Source organism: Gadus chalcogrammus, chromosome 5 (genome assembly GCF_026213295.1).
Source record: "Gadus chalcogrammus isolate NIFS_2021 chromosome 5, NIFS_Gcha_1.0, whole genome shotgun sequence".
NCBI lineage: Eukaryota > Metazoa > Chordata > Actinopteri > Gadiformes > Gadidae > Gadus > Gadus chalcogrammus.
In genome coordinates, this window is record NC_079416.1 from 17,055,315 (window position 1) to 17,071,935 (window position 16,621).

The 16,621-nt window shown below is 43.5% G+C and overlaps 1 protein-coding gene across 1 annotated transcript in view; it reads right to left on the reverse strand.

Annotated features, from left to right (window-relative positions):
- meis2a (Meis homeobox 2a) overlaps nucleotides 1–13,625 on the reverse strand; it is a 29,920-nt gene extending 16,295 nt beyond the window's left edge. Inside the window, exons 1-7 of the mRNA XM_056589752.1 lie at nucleotides 13,425–13,625; nucleotides 12,252–13,094; nucleotides 11,460–11,692; nucleotides 10,589–10,730; nucleotides 10,260–10,310; nucleotides 9,542–9,592; nucleotides 8,870–9,019 (exon numbers count right to left, since the gene is read on the reverse strand). Coding sequence (XP_056445727.1) covers nucleotides 8,870–9,019; nucleotides 9,542–9,592; nucleotides 10,260–10,310; nucleotides 10,589–10,730; nucleotides 11,460–11,692; nucleotides 12,252–12,263 — 639 coding nt within the window. The 5' untranslated portion in view covers nucleotides 12,264–13,094; nucleotides 13,425–13,625. The remainder of the gene's footprint in view (nucleotides 1–8,869; nucleotides 9,020–9,541; nucleotides 9,593–10,259; nucleotides 10,311–10,588; nucleotides 10,731–11,459; nucleotides 11,693–12,251; nucleotides 13,095–13,424) is intronic.
- Nucleotides 13,626–16,621: the final 2,996 nt, after the last annotated feature.

Sequence of the window (16,621 nt, forward strand, 5' to 3'; positions counted from 1 at the left end):
GTTCCCTCCATGGAACCAGCCCGCCGTCCTCTGAGCACACACACACACACACACACACACACACACACACACATACCCACACACACTCACACCCGGATAGTTCGAAGAGGAACGGCTACACGCCATGGAATATTCCAAGAAAGACGCCATTCTTTAGCGTTCGGTCGGACGCTGCTGCTCCTGTTCCTAATGTAACCGCTACGCATTTTTTTCTGTACTCCTCCAATCAACTTTACATTTGCCTACCTGCCCTTACAACAACAAGCCAGCCTGCCTGTGCGCATATATGCCTGTCTGCCTACCATGACGACCCAAAACAGAGTGGAGGGGGACCGAGAGAATGCGGGGCACTGCGGCAGGCCGGGCGGTGGAGGGGGGGAGTCCAGGGCGGAGGGAGAGAGCGGGGGGGGGGGGACAGACAGAGAGTGCTGGAGCTCTGATGCAGGGCGGGTGGTGGGGGAGGACCAGAGGCCCAGCGGCGGCCAGCTATCCCCTGGGCGCCCGCGGTCCTTATGCACTGCTGCTGCTCACTGCGAGGTTCTTCATGTGCGGAGGAGGAGAAGGAGGAGCAGTAGGAGGAAGAGGAGGAGGAGGAGGCGAGCCTGCTGTAATGGCCAGGAGCAAGGTCCTTTTATCTGCCTAAGTTTCCCTTTTTGCTCTTGTCTCAACCGGCGTTTGAGTGGAGAGGAAAAGAAAACGACAGCAGCGCAGAGAAACACACACACACACACACACACACACACACACACACACACACACACACACACACACACACACACACACACACACACACACACACACACACACAGACATATCACACACTCATACGATCACACACACATCACACACGAGACCCCTTCAGCCCTTCCGCTGCTCTCCACCAACGTCAGCTGTTCTCGGGGGTGACAAGCCCATAAAGCAGGGGGGGTGACCCAGGAGAGGGGTGAGGAGACAGGGGGGGGGTGGTGGTGGTGGTGGTGGGTGTCAACAATGTCCTCTTGCGTGTGGTACTTATACCGCTTCTGTGCGACGGCTGGTAAAAAAAATAAATTGCATCTCTTAGAGGGGCCGATTAAGTATGTCCCGTCTCCAGAGACCGGGTTATACATCATAGGTCTGCAAATATGTGTTTATGGTACATTGTAGGACCTCCAAGTCTACTAAAGGGAGAGCTGGGCACATCAGCCATGCCAGGAAAGCACATGGAAACCCTCTGGAAACACACATGCATTAGGTCACAGTCGTGAATGGCATACATAGAGGGCGGGGGAGCAAGGGCTGGAGCCAACACAAGCCTCTCCCATCGTGTGAAATGCATTTAAGCCAGAATATTTAGAGCCCGGTGCTCTCTGCTGCTTATGCTGTTGTTGTTGTTGTTGTTGTTGCATGTCCCCTAAGACAGAGAACGACAGGGGTTGTACTTCCTCACATCCAGACGCCCACCAGACGAGACCTGAAACACCACGTTGCCTCTCTAGCCATCTCTCTCTCACTCTCTCTGCACTCTTTTATTTATTCTCTCTCTGTCTCTCTCTCAGCTTTTCTCTATCACCCTCTCTCTCTCTTTTATTTCCTCTCTCCCTCCGTCTCTCTCACAGCTCCTCTCCTTTCCCCATCTCTCTCTCCAGCGATGGCCCGAGCATGGCTTTAATGCAACAAACTGAATCGATAGGACTTAATTTAGCTATCATTGCAGGGTAATGTGTCATTTTTAATGGTGCCTGCACTAAATTAAATTCAAAGACACCTCAGCTAATGGTGTTAAGGCCGTGGAAAGATATTTTGCTGTGATTTGCAGGCGGTGTACACTGAGTGGAACCGTGAACAGGAATATGTATATACAGACGGAAGACTTTGTTAGTCAGACACTTACAGGGCAAAAGGCGGGTTGTATTACTTCATGAAGTGTCTAATAACACACCGTCTTTCTCGCGATGCTGTATATGCGCATGAAGCGCATGGAGCGCATGTATATTTCTTTGAAGCCAAAACACACACGCATGTTTTATTTAAACCTGTGGGTCACCTCTAATCTATGAGCATATCTTCAAAAGGAGACAGCATATACCACAACAACGGCGTTAACTTTCCACACTCAACAAGGCGACAAAAGCAACAGTCTTTCCTCCCGCTGAATAATTTAGTGGACCTCTCTGAGCTATAGAGGATGCATTATCAGACACCGCCGCACCTCACACACACACACACACACACACACACACACACACACACACACACACACACACACACACACACACACACACACACAAACACAAACACACGCACTCGCTCACACAACATTTTGTCGGGCCCATGGGTGTAATAAAGTTCAAACAAACTGTAGAGTAGGGAAAAAAAGGAAAAGGAAATTCCATGTGACTCAGCCTGCCTCAAAATAAAAGGCAAATAAAGAGAAAATAAACAAAAAAATACAAAATCTATATTTCAATGAATATAAAAATTATAAAATATAAAATATATACATACTGTATATATATATATATATTTATAAATAATATATATATGTCCTTTGGTGTGTGTGTGTGTGTGTGTGCGTGGCTATTCCCTAAAGCAGGGCATAATTAGGAGTCAAACATGGTTCACTCCATGTTCTTCTCTAATTGTGTTAAAGAGCAGTGTTACAAGGAGGAGCAGAATACAAGAAAACACGCACACACTCCCTTAAACGCACACATACACACACACACACACACACACACACACACACACACACACACACACACACACACACACACACACACACACACACACACACACACACACACACACAAACACACACACACCAAAGGGAGCCGCAGCAACAATAGGACTAGATGGAAAATACGATACAAAGGCAAGCGTGGTCTCTGGGGGCTGCCCTCCTCTATTTGCGGGGTTAGCGACTGGCGGTGGATAATACAAGCTGTAATTAATATAAAAGCAGGAGACAATACGAGGGAGGAAGGGCCCGCAACACCGCCAGGGCCACAGGAGAGCCGCAGAATGCTGCCGTCTATGTTTGCTGCTGTCCCCCATCGCTCATTTACCCACACACACACACACACACACACACCTACACTCACAGACACACACTCACACACCTGTCCCGTCTCCCCTAGCAGCACAGCTACCCACTTCTCCTCCTCCTCTTACTCCTCCTCCTCCCTCTCCAATCTACTCTGACTACATCCCTAGGAATTTCAAATGAAATTGATTCAGCAACATCATTGAATTTTTTTTCTTTTCGCTTCCTTCCCCACCACAAATTCCCATGGACACAGGGATGGAAAAGAGAGGAGAGAGGAGGAGGAGGAGGAGGAGGAGGAGAGGGAAAGGAGGGGAGGAGGGTGGAAAACAGGCGAGGATGGCTCAGAAGGAGAGCTCCTATCCTGGGCCTCGTTGTTGCCATCGACGACGCCGGTGCCGAGAGGAGGGAAGAGCCAGAGGAATCCTCTGTGCCGAAAAACATTTGCGAAATCGCTGACACGCCACAAAACATCCAGGGTCATAAATCAAAAGGCAAGGCTTACATTTCAAGACGCATCTTGCCACACGGTATAAGCAGTTAAGGACTCAACCCACTTTTTTCTCTTTTTTTTTTTTTAAAGCTGAACATTATGTGTAATTATACACAGGCGCTAAAGATGTGTAAAGTAGGTGCAACCGCTGTTCAATGGCTGAGTGTTTACAACACCCACAATTATCCCAGAAATAGAGTCTTTAATTGAACAGCTAATAATTCACATCGTGCGGGTTCCACCAAACATGAGCTATCATCTAAGTAGGAGCAATAGGGCAATGTCTTTATGTTATGTTCTTAGTCAAAAGCTCATAAACACACTGCTAAGTGGATTAAGAAAACAATAAAGGGTTAAAATTGTACATGTATTCAAGTAATTCCAAGGTGTGAAATATTTCAGCAGTCCCATATAAAAAACCCAATTGAAAACTGGAACTGAAAACCAGATTTCTGGTCTTGCTTAACTAGTTGCTAATCACAAGCTAAGCTGAGTGAGAGATGCAACAAGTGAGCCTAGCCGATCCTAGCCTCACTCACACACACACACCCTCTCCCTCTCACACAAACACACACACGATCTCTCTTTCTCTCTCTCTCTCTCTCTCTCTCCCTCCCTGTCTCTCTCCAGCTATGGCCGTGATTAGATATGCCTGCCAAAAGAGGTCCCTGCTCCTCTCGACACTAATCAAATAGGAAACGCGAAGGCCCAGACATCCCAACCGTCAACAGAAAACACAACTGTCTGGAACAGCAGACACACTGTACAGTATTTCTCTCTCTCTCTCTCTCTCTCTCTCTCTCTCTCTCTCTCTCTCTCTTTCCCTCTCTCTCTCTCGCTCTCTCTCTCTCTCTCTCTCTCTCCTCGTCTACCACCACATACTACTTATTTTACACCAGCAAAAGGGGGGTGGGGGGGGGGGGGTGGGGGGTGGTGGATGGCTGAGAGAACCCCAACGCGGTCGGGTTCCCCCGTGGGAGGGAAGAACACAAAGCCGGGGTCTGAATCAAAACACCTCCAGGAAGGGAGAGAACACTATGGTTCAGCGGCCCAGTTGGGCCTGCGGGCAGCAGCCTGGTGCACAGTGAACCCTGGGCAGGCCCAAGTGTGTGCTTTGTCTTGGACTTTCTGTGGTAGTTTTAGTATGACACGCACACAAACACACACATCCAGACACTCGGCCACTATGTTGCATAACTCTCCTTATCTCAAGCGCCCTCCCGACAAGAGTGAACCACTGTGTGTGTGTGTGTGTGCAAGATGAGCTAATGTTTTTTTCCTTCACTGTACCTTTCATTGTACCAACGCAACATCAGATCAAAACGATATTACTAGTACTACTAGGTCTTTACAGTACATTCCACACCACATTAGATCAACGCTATATTACTATTAGACCTTCTGACTGTACCTTCTACAAAACATTTGAATACATTATACTACTAGCACCGCTCCTGCAACCCACACCGGCTTTTTTCACTGTACCATCGACGTCATATATTGTGGGTCAGATCGCCGCAATGGCTTACTACAAAAGCCTCAACCTCGTGGCAAAAACAGCTGATATAAATACTTGGGATCTTCCCCGGGCAGAGCTTTACAATCCTTCCAGCTTGTAGAGACCAACTGGATCTAACAAGAACACTACAGAGATCCTTCTTCCAACTACGGAGATCCTCAGCCCTTTGTCGTACGTCTGCTATCATTTTATATAACTGAAAGAAGAAAGGAAAAGCGTATATAATCCATGCTTGTGAACATAAAAAAAGTATTCTCCTCAATATGTACGGCTTGATTGAAAAATGCCACACAATAGCACAGGCGGGCACAAAGGCTACTTCATTAGAAGAGATAACGCTCAGAAGCCATTCATTAATTTTGCCTCGCTAATTGGATGTAGCTCGGAGAAGGCAAAGATGTATTTTCATTAATTAAAAGACAAGGGAGCCCGCCACAGTAGAGCAATTCAATGTACCGTCAATCTATATGTTTTATCTCTATCTATCAATCATTCGGTATATCTATCTATCTATCTACCTTGTCCATCAGCCTGTCTATCCGTCTATTCATCTATCTATCGAATTGTCCGTCTGTCAGTTAGTCAGTCGCTCTATCTATCTATCTATCTATCTATCTATCTATCTATCTATCTATCTATCTATCTTCCTCTCTCTCTCTCTCTCTCTCTCTCTCTCTCTCCCTCTCTCTCTCCCTCTCTATCTTTCTCTCTCTCTGTATATAAATATATATGTATGTGCATATATATAAATATATATATACAGATATATCATCTCATTTTTAAGTGGGATTAACAAAACATTATTATCACTCTATGAGACGATACAAGGGGTGGGGGTTGGCTGGTCAGCCGCTGTGGGTATCAGGAGGAGGTGGGTGATGGTGTGTGTGTGTGTGTGTGTGTGTGTGTGTGTGTATGAGTGTGAGTGTGAGTGTGTGTGTGTGTGTGTGTGTGTGTGTGTGTGTGTGTGTGTGTGTGTGTGTGTGTGTGAGTGTGAGTGTGTGTGTGTGTGTGTGTGTGTGTGTGTGTGTGTGTGTGTACGCAGGACAGGGGGGCGTGAAGCCGTCACACTGCAGGGCAGATCAGAGCGTATCAGCAGAGTCAGCATGGCATCTTTTCTATTTATGCCACAGCACAAAATCATCCCCCTAAGAAACCCATGCATTCAGTGTAAATAAAACTGTGCCAATTAGGCTCTATCGCCAGGTGAAGATGCGAATGGGGGGGGGGGTGGGGGGCTCGGGGGGGGGGGGGGGGTGTTGGTGGGCGATGGGGGGGTAGACAATCTGGAAAGGGCTGCCTCCTTCAGCAGTGAGAAACACATCTTTCCCCCCCCCCCCCCCCCCCCCCCTACCAAAACCAACTCTCACCAAATGAGATGTGGCCCGAGGCAGTATATTAAAAATGCATATCAAAGCAAAGGGAGAGAGGAAGAAATGGACGTGAGAGCGTCCAACTAAACACATTTGCATATCTAACTATCAAATTGCCTTCCCCCAGCTCTCCGCACCAAGAGCCAAAATGATTAATCAAATAATTCAGAAAAAATTATTTACAACAAAATGAAACAATAAATAAATATATAAATACCCAGCAAGAAAGCAGTGAAGCGGTGGCATGATGCTGTGTGTTTTGCTATACATTCCGTGTTGACACAAACGTAAAACTCACAGCTTTCTTCAGGTGAAGTGCTGCAGTTAGTTAACTATTTACTACCAGGTCATAATCACACAGCACAGGCTGACGCGGAGACACACAAACACAAAGTATGTGCATACCATAACCATTACCACTACCTATACTATATATTTTTTTCAATACGGTTTATATGTCACATATGTTTATGCAAAATAGTGTGAACATTTGTTATCACTGTTAACACTCTTAAGAGACAACATCTCTTATCTGTTTTATTAACCAAAAAATCATTCCTGTTAAATCCAGCATTTGTCATAGAAATATATGTGGACTTTTCTAGCACAAAACAAATAAAGAAATCATTCTACATATAACCACTTAATGGGCAAGTCAGTGTGAAATCCCCAGGGATAAATGTTTTGTATATCAGCTTTAAAATGTATTTATTTGTTGCTGTTCCTCGTGTGCTTTATCAGCATATCAGATTTTCTAATTATACAAATATGTCTCACGAGTGGTCTGGTGACAAAGCAAAAGAAGAAGGCACGGTTGGATATTTGGCTTGAGTATCAGCCATCTGCCATGAAACTAAACAGGCTATAGTTTATCTCATCCCCTCAATATAAACAACATCATGCCTCGTTTCTACACTGGTGCTGCATGGGCTTTTCACAATCCTGCTATTGCGATGATTTCTCGGCAACACACTGGCATTTGCAGTCTGCTTGTGTTTAAATACATATGTGTGCCGAATTGTCTGGTGAACGGCGACGGCTAACAGAAGTCCCTGCTATCGGGCCTATAGCCAGAGCCAACAGATGCAACGCACTGACTCTGCACAGCTCCTAAATCTGCTGTAATTCTTAAATGGTTTGAACTTAGTGTGCTCCTAGCTTAACGATAGACACTTTTTAGCGAGGTTAGTTCACTTATTTCACAGAAAACATAATTTCCCCTCACCCAGATGACACATTCAATCACACCGACACCATAATAGACCAGCTTATTCCATAATGATTTTTAAAAAAAAAAACAGTTTATTGCTTGCTATGTTTTAAACCTTGGGGATCGATCCTTAATTTTTAAAGGCATTAGTGCACTTCAGGTAAATATAATTGAATTCAGCATTGGAGCCCGGAGTCATAAAACGTCAAGCGGAGGAAGAGCTGCACCACAGTGCTAATCGATACGAGACAATTAAACAAATCTACATCAACGGCAAAGCATAAAATAAAGTCCAACTCCATACGAGCCATCATATGCCTTGTGAACTTGACATTGATGGTCAGCCTTTAGTCCTGATATCTATCTCAATAGGGTTCCACTTTCTCCACCTCCGCAGCCAAATCCGAGGCTATACACGCACAGACCAGGGGCAGCGCCCACAGCCCACAAATAAAGCTCTTTTCTCTTTAAATATCAGCCTAAAGCAAAAGCTTAGCGCTGATACCCTGCTTTAATGTTAAACCTGCGGAACACATAATTGCTGCGCGTTTTCGGTGTAGGCTACAGCACACACTACACTAACAGCCATGCATGCAGTCGAAGACATACACACACACACACACACACACACCACACACACACACAATGACACTAACACACACACACACACACACACACACACACACGCAGCCACGCAAACCCATACACCCATACACACACGCACACACGCGCGCGCACACACACACACACAAATACACACACACACACAAACACACACACACACACACACACACACACACACACACACACACAAACACACACCCACACACACAAACATTATACACACATGAATGCCCCTAATCAAAAGATTAAAACAATAACTCTTTCCATTGTGTCACTCCAAGCTTTTGACCTTAGAACAACGACCGTCATATTTTTTTTTACAAAGCACTTAGCACCCTTTGCTTATGGTTACAATATAAATATATATACTCAGCCAAAGTAACCTAAAACAGCACGACTTGTGAAATGGCCAACAAATATTTAAGTGTCTTTTCAAAAACATCATTTTGAAAACTGTTTATAATAAATAAGCTCAGCGAGCAGACACGTCCGCTTTCAGCAGACTAGTATTTCCTTTCACAGCACCAACGCATGCAGACAAAAATCAATAGCCATAGGCCTACACAAAAGCATCCACATTAAACAACTTTTACATTCCATATTAAAGAGAGAGAATGGGACTTACATGATCTGCAAGGTTAGTCGAAGATCCCGATAGCTCCTCGTGATCTGATTTTGAGCTGCCATCCCGTTCGTCAATAACTAGATCTATTGGCATTTTTCCTTTCAAACAACTGATGTACCGGTGGCAAAAATTGTCGCAGAGCTCATGCACCTAGAACAAGGGAAACACCTTGGTTCAGGATGGGGAAACGCTGAGGTTGGTCCAAGAATAACTCAAATTAAGGGATATTATCGGCAGAGTCAAGGAAACAATAGTGAAATTGTTGCGGTGGTTATTATTCTCCAGGGACAGGAGCAACAGGTTGAGGGACAAAAACAATAAACAAGCAAGCTATAGCCTACGTTGGATAGATAATAAGTATTTGATAGAAAATCTCAAGATCAATAATAATGTCAATGCATGCAAAAGTGAGAAGCCATTTCGCCAATTATAGTAACGTGAATACATACATTCTTAATGTAGGCCTATACATAGTTTCAACTTTTTGTCACCGGTACTGTATCGATGTTAGATACAACGGCCTATTGTATTTGCAAAACAATCATTGCATTCAATAATGTAGGTCTATGCAGTTCTTAATTGGAATTAAGATAAAATAAAATAAACGGTGTTGTCCATCGCATTGCGCTTAATAATTTAAAAATATGATGAAAAATATATAATAACATTTACCTTTTCTAATTCCAAAAGGTGAAATCGTAATACTTGTATGGCTTGTATCATCTGTAAAAAAAAAAAAAAAAAAAAAAAAAAAAAAGAAGAATACAATTAGCATATTTTCTTTACCATAAAGCCACAACAATGTCATGGCAAAAATTTCAAAAATTTTGAGGCAGTGAATTATACAATATCTTCCCTTCATTGAATCTCACGAGTAAAGGCCTACCACAGGGACTACATGTGCTATACATGTTATAGGCCTAAATGTACATCCTTCTAAATTTGACGTTACAATTGTGTCCAGACTTTTCCTCACATTATACGTTTGTCCATGATTTGAGCTTTAATAGTCATTTCCAAAGTGCCCTAAGGCAAATAAACAAAGTTAAAGGCAGATTGTGTGCACATAGCTTTCTAGTGACCATGGCTACAGGGGAGTTGACCCGCCGAGGGAATCCAGCGTCTATCCCATAATGAGGCTACGCTCTCGGCCTCCTGTTGGTAGCATTTCACGTTGCCACTCCACACCCCTCTGAGCAATAATCCGAGCTTTATTTTGAAACAATGTATTTGTCCTTGAATGTTTACTTTCTGGAATATGCACTCACTTTGCCCTGGGTATTGTTGTGGTTATACGGACCAGTGTCCACACAAATTAGGAGAGTTAATAATAGGTGGGAAAAAATAGATATATTTAGGGACATAGAGCAATATCAAATGATGAGCTTACCAAATTGTCCAACTCTGGATTTGATGAAAATAAAGGTTTTTCTGCGCGGACCTAAAAATACACACAGAATATGAATATTAATTTACATGTGAAATCCCCAGCCTAATTATGCAATTGTGAAATGCAACAATATCTACGTTATTAATTTGACTCAATGAAACAATTAACGACACATTATTTCCTATAGGCTAATTAAAAAAAAACATAAATACTCTCAAATGAGTCCCATCCACTGTAACTTCCACTGTAAACCATAATCCCCCGAGCTCCTATTGAACGCACAACGCGCGTTCGAAGGTGATTTGAAGTTAACACGTTATTAAATTGACCTGTTTGGCAAAGACTGCGATGTCCTCGTTGAATGAATCTGAAGAGCAGACGTCGCCGCCCGCCACGCCGGGCTCCCTCGGAGTGCAGGTCGCCAGCTCGCACTTCTCAAAAACCAGCGCGAGCAGGGGAAATAAAGGGTGACTGCAAAAAGAGAGAAGACATAGACCATCTATTTAAACCCATGCTCCCAGAAAGACTCGGCGTAGGCCTACATGCGATCTGAACCACCCCAGCGAGTGCGTGTATAAGATAACTACAAACAAACAAAACAACTCATCGAAGCTGTGATGTTCTAACGCTTTACGGCACTGCCAGACCCATGTAAAAGATGAGCTTTTATAATTAGGGAGCTTTAATTATACAATGGCTGTTCTATTCTAAAGCCCTATTGTCGCCACAAAGCACTGAGTAAAGGCAGTTTATGCCTAAATATTAATAAGTTAAAACTCATTGCATGTTGTGCTGTTGTGGTTAGGACGATATTTCAGAAAGCATCTAAGAACTTTTTGTAGTCGAAATCAAAACAAGTCAGCCTACTTTAAGACAATAACAAGTTTGTTTTTTGCTTCGTGCTTTGGCTACCATATCCTTATAATAATATAGTCGTTAAGGTTGTATGAATCCCAATTAAAGAATGTAGAATGTAATTTTTATTTTTGTAGACTGAACATAAATATATTTTTTAAGGGTGTCACTTGTAGTTTCATGATAAGTGCGTAAAATCCAAATCCACTAGAATGACCTGCCTAAAAACGTCTAAATTATAATTGCCATTTTTATAAAACAAATCAGCAGAGCGCAATCCCACATCCAGAAAACACTGCAATGATTCGCCGTAGGTATACAAGAGTTTCTGTTTTCTTCACCTACCCATAAATTTGATCTTTATCCCTCTTTAGAACGTCGTTGACAGCGGAGCCCATGCTAGTGGGCATAACGTTGGGATGGGGGGCATGAGCCCCGTAGTGCTGGCTGGCGTGGAGCGGGGGACCATGGTTCAAGTGATGGACCTGAGGAAGCGGCCGAGGAGCGTGCGGGTCTCCGTACATAGACGCCGGGACTCCCACTCCGTCCATCCCACCGTAGTGGGCCAGCTCATCGTACTGGAACAAAAAATCATCAAACCAAGCGTTAACCACCGCCGCACCGACTCTTGAACAAAACCGATAGAGATACACAGCTGTTGTATTAAACGTTGCTTTTACAATTTCCAAGAATATAAGAAATACACTCGTTTGCTTTTGCCTTTTACTCTAGCGATGTTGGAGAAAAATAAAGAGCATAAGCCACATTCCTCTCGCTGCGCCGTACATTGTTAAAAGTAGAAAGTAGACCTATGGCTAAAACAATCAATGCAATCCAAAAGATTTGTCATTACCAAAAACATTGTAAACTTCTTTATCGCCGAAGGAGAGTTACTTTGGCAAAACACCGAATTAGTTTGCAGTCCTCTGTGAAAGTGCTCCACGATACACGCAGAGGCAGTCGGTTAAGCAAAGGCTGTCACTTTGCTTGAAGAGTAAGGCACTGCAAAAATGTCAAATATAGGTCTACTGTCTTACGAATACTTTGTAAAGTAGCTCCCACCGACAAGAGGATAGCGATACTGAGGCCTTCCTATAATGGATTTGTATAGATAAGTGTTGGAGATTTAAAACCTACCCTTTGCGCCATCAGACTGCCCTCCAATAAACTCCTCAATGTGTCGAATATTTAATATCCCAGTACGGTTGGAAAGTGATTTAGTAGTAAGATTCCCCTTTCAAACAACTTTGCGAATTCTCCTATTCGCTAATGTGCTTCAGTTGAAGTAGTAGCATGAGGAGTTTTACAATTTTTCTTGTTTTCCTCTTTCCTCAAAAAAGAAAAAAATGCGCCAAACTGAAGGTTACAATCGGCCCATCAACAACCTGCATGTAACTAAACTGTCGTGTCTCATGGCTTTTTGCCACTCCAGCTGTCAATCAAAGCCAGAGGTTGTCAAGGTAATGAATGAATGATGGTTGGTGATGATGTTCAAGAGAAGATGAATCTTTTTAGCCCGTTTTCATCCCGCAAGTCCGCGTCCCCTTCTCTCACTCCGGATCGCTGTGTTGTTTTATTGTAAGTGTAAAAAAAAAAAAAAAATCAGAAGAAATTAAGGGATCGCAGTTGCAGATCTTTCCTCCTTTTTCCCCCCGTAGGTATTTGGTCTATCTCGCGGTCTGAGATGAGTGAGTGTCAGCGCGTGTTGGCAGGTTGGCTGCTTGCTTGCTTATAGAACAGAGTCAGTTCGCTGCGCTGATCGGTGGGCGAATGAAATGACGGATCCCGGAAGTAGTGGTGGCCATAGCCAGTCCTGCAGCAGCTCGACGAGAGAGGAGAGACCCAATCCTGTGATATGCAGAGTATGCACGACGAGGACGGCTTCAACTCTTCACGGGGGGAAAAGCCAAACAACACTTCTTCTTCTTCTTCCTCCTCTTCTTCTTCTTCCCCCAGCAATTCCTCTCGTCGAAAAGACTCCTGAAGTAAAACAGAAATCGCAAGATAAAGAAGGTTTTTTTTTTTTTTTAACCAGCGCGGGTGTTTAGACTGCAGCTGTTAATAATACCGAGTCGAATAAATACAGCCGAGACTAATTCACATGACATAAAAAGCACATTAAAACAGTATTAAGCATGATGATTTCCAAGTTTTACGCACGGTCAACTCGTAGCTAGAGATTAGCAGTCAAATATTCGAACTTTTATCCAGCTTACCGATTACATGCAATGAACACGGTATAAACCATGAGCATCATAAATTAAAAGTATCTGATGCATTTTGAGTTTAATTTATGAGCATGACGCTTACTTGTTATCTGTGGTGGGGTTACAGCCGGTGTGCCTGCAATAGGCTATCTACAGCAATACCTTCCAATCTCACAGATAATTATGCTATATGGCCCGTTAAGGAAATTAAACAATACGGACCACCCCTCTAAGCCTAGAATGAACTTTTCCAGGCAGAGAAAGCTTTTGTGGAGAAGTAATTTTGTGTTTTTCTTTCCTCCAATCCCCTGTCTTGATAGAAATCGTGCCTTACCTCGGAGTAGTCAATTATCAAAGCTCCCCAAGACCATCAATCATGTGAGGAGATTGAAGTTTAGAGGAGGAGCAACGCTCCGGCCATTGATTCCACTGAAGCCCTATTTTCCCCCTCAGCTCTTAGGAACAACACAGGAGCAGGCCATTTATCCCCTTTAATATTTAACTTCATCAACGATAGTGTGCCCTGTGCGTAGATGACATCATCGGGCGTATTGATAGGTTTTCACATACAGGCATCCTCTTATGGCTATCCTTGATTTTTTTTTTTGGTGGAAAGTCGACCAAAGTACTCCAAGGTTTATGATGAGCCAGACACATGTACGGAGAGGGAGAGAAAAAACAGGGTTGTTTGGATGCCGTCGGAGGGTCAACAAACTCCCCCCAACTCACAACAACAACAACCAAAAAAAAGCCATATGGTTTATCGAGCCGCACAACAGAAATAGCAATTAAAAAGATTTAATAAATGAAGCAGTGACAACGCTTATGTTTGCTGGCATAAGGGGTGGGAAGACGCCCGGCACACGAGCAAAAAAAGCAGGACTGCAGGGTTGACAAACGGCTGTGTGGACATTTGGTGCGTGCAATACCCCAAGAAGGAACTACAGCGCGGCGCGCACAGCCCCGTGGCGATCACCGTCTCCAGGTCTCTCTCCTCAGCACTCTGCGCTCTGACCGCCGAGCCGCTCTGTAAACACAACCAGCAGCCAGCAGTGTGTGTCTGCTGCCGAAGACTGCTCCTGCTATTTTTATAAGCTAAATACTATCGTTCACATTGATTTGTGCACTAACGGTTTGACTCTTGTTCTTTTCCTCCTCGGGACCAGCGGTGAGTAGCCAAAGCCCTTTTACTGTAGTATAGCGTAACCATTGTAATGGGGGGGTGGGGGGGAGTGGGGGTTATAAGTGAGTTCCGCGTGATTGGGTGTCCTTGACTGCGCTGTGTAATGGGAAGTTTTGTAATTGTTTTATTAAATTGAACTGTGTTATTGGGGTGTTCAGGTTTTAGTCAGTGTTTTTGTGTGTAAAATGTAGTTTCCGCGAAATATATTGAAATGTTTGAGCGAAAATAAAAAAAATAAAACATTAATCATAAAAAATGCTACATCGTTTCGCTTTTATTTTGAAAACATGTAATTATCCCCCAAAAGGACGGATGCAAACAGTCAAGAGAGCGTGCGAAAATTGCAACGCTTAATTATGCGTAACCGATGCTTGCTTCTCCAGAAACGTATTATGTGCCCTTAAACACCCATCAAGAAATTGGACGGGTTGCATTATTAAAAGTTCTTACTTTTGCTAAAACGTGTGGTCAATTACCGGAAACAACAGCCGATGACCAATGCGCGTAAATATATTGCAAAAGGGCATTACATCGAGCCTAAAAAGTGAATACGTAGTGTGTTGTCCATGTAGCCTACAACGCCTTTTTAATGTGCTCTTCTAACTTGTAGGCTATTTAACACTTTTTTTACTCCCAATGAAAAAATAGCCTACAATATTCAAGTTGGTATTAATTAAGACGTCTAATAAATTAGGCATACAATAGATAACTGTCAAAAAAAATCCCCATTTCTGTATAATAGAGGAAAGTCTACTACATTAGCCTACTATATTACTATATTCACAATGGTCTGTTTTACAATGCGATTGTATACGAATGGGAGGGAGAAAGAAATCAGTGTAACTCCGCGCGTAACTGAGTCAACGTGTAGATCATTCACCACTACGGAGGATGGCATTAACAGGCGGTAAAATTTCATCTGGTGGTGTCAAATTGAGGTCATTTTAGGGTTAAAGCGCTCGGTGTCCGCGCGGGACAAGGCCAGCTGCGTTTGGATTCATTAGGGGACAGGGGATCCATTTCAAGGAAAACACTACGGAGACAAGCACGAGGCTAAAGATCCTCTCCATGTCATCCTTAAGGTGCATATTAAGAAGCCCCACTGTATAATCCAACAACACCCCCCCAAAAAAACTTCAATTTTCTAAGTCAACCCTCTATGTTGACACACTCGCAGGACTTATCTTGGCCCTTGTTGCCCTGAGGTTTGCCTCTCTCTCTATGCAAGCCTGTTGCCCGATATGGAGAGTTGTATTGTTGGTTTAATTCCTTCAAAAAGATCACTGATATGAAACGAGTTTTAAATCCTCTTAGTGACCTTAAACACTCTTGGGGAAACAATTGTCCATGAACCACGGGGACAAATAAAATCGACTTAATCTCGTTTGTAACTTTGTTCTTTCGCTGGCCCTTCACCGGTAGGCTATTTTAGATTATGTAAATGAACACGACTATGTGGAGAGCCTCGGTTAGATCTAGATCACAGGCGAGGTAAGCATACTAAAGGAAACTAGCATTCTTTGCTTTGCGTTAGGGGTGTGCCGATTTAAATATAAGAAGTAGAGTAAGCTACTGCATTTGGGTTAAAGCCGTATAGGCCTGTAATTTCAGTGCTCAGAAGAACTGTAGTTTATGTATAGTCAACAGTTACTATTCCATTATCAAAATGTAACCTACATGGGATGAAAGTGGTAGGCCTACATATAAATCATTATTTACATTAGTTCATTTTTATATTTGTATGTTGCCTCTATGTTTTCCTCTTGTTGAAAGGCGAGGATTTCAGCCACCTGAACTCTCTTTGACCTCCGACTGAAATGTGACTAGCGTTTCAGAAAGTTGGAGTGAGCAACTCAAATACTTACAAAAGTTTCACGACTAACTGTAAATTCTTCAGCTCCAAAGCCTTATTTTCCCCTCCACCGATTCTCGGAGACTGGTGTCAGAGGGTTAGTCAGGGAGGGGTGGGAGGGAGAACGGAGGGAACAGAAAACTGTAACTGGCTTTCTCCTTGGTGCTATCGGCTATCGGAAGACTTTGCAGAGGCACCATCATATGCGCGGCCTTCCAGCGACACCTGGCGGAGTAAACAAATAGCGGGCGACGAACAAACGCAA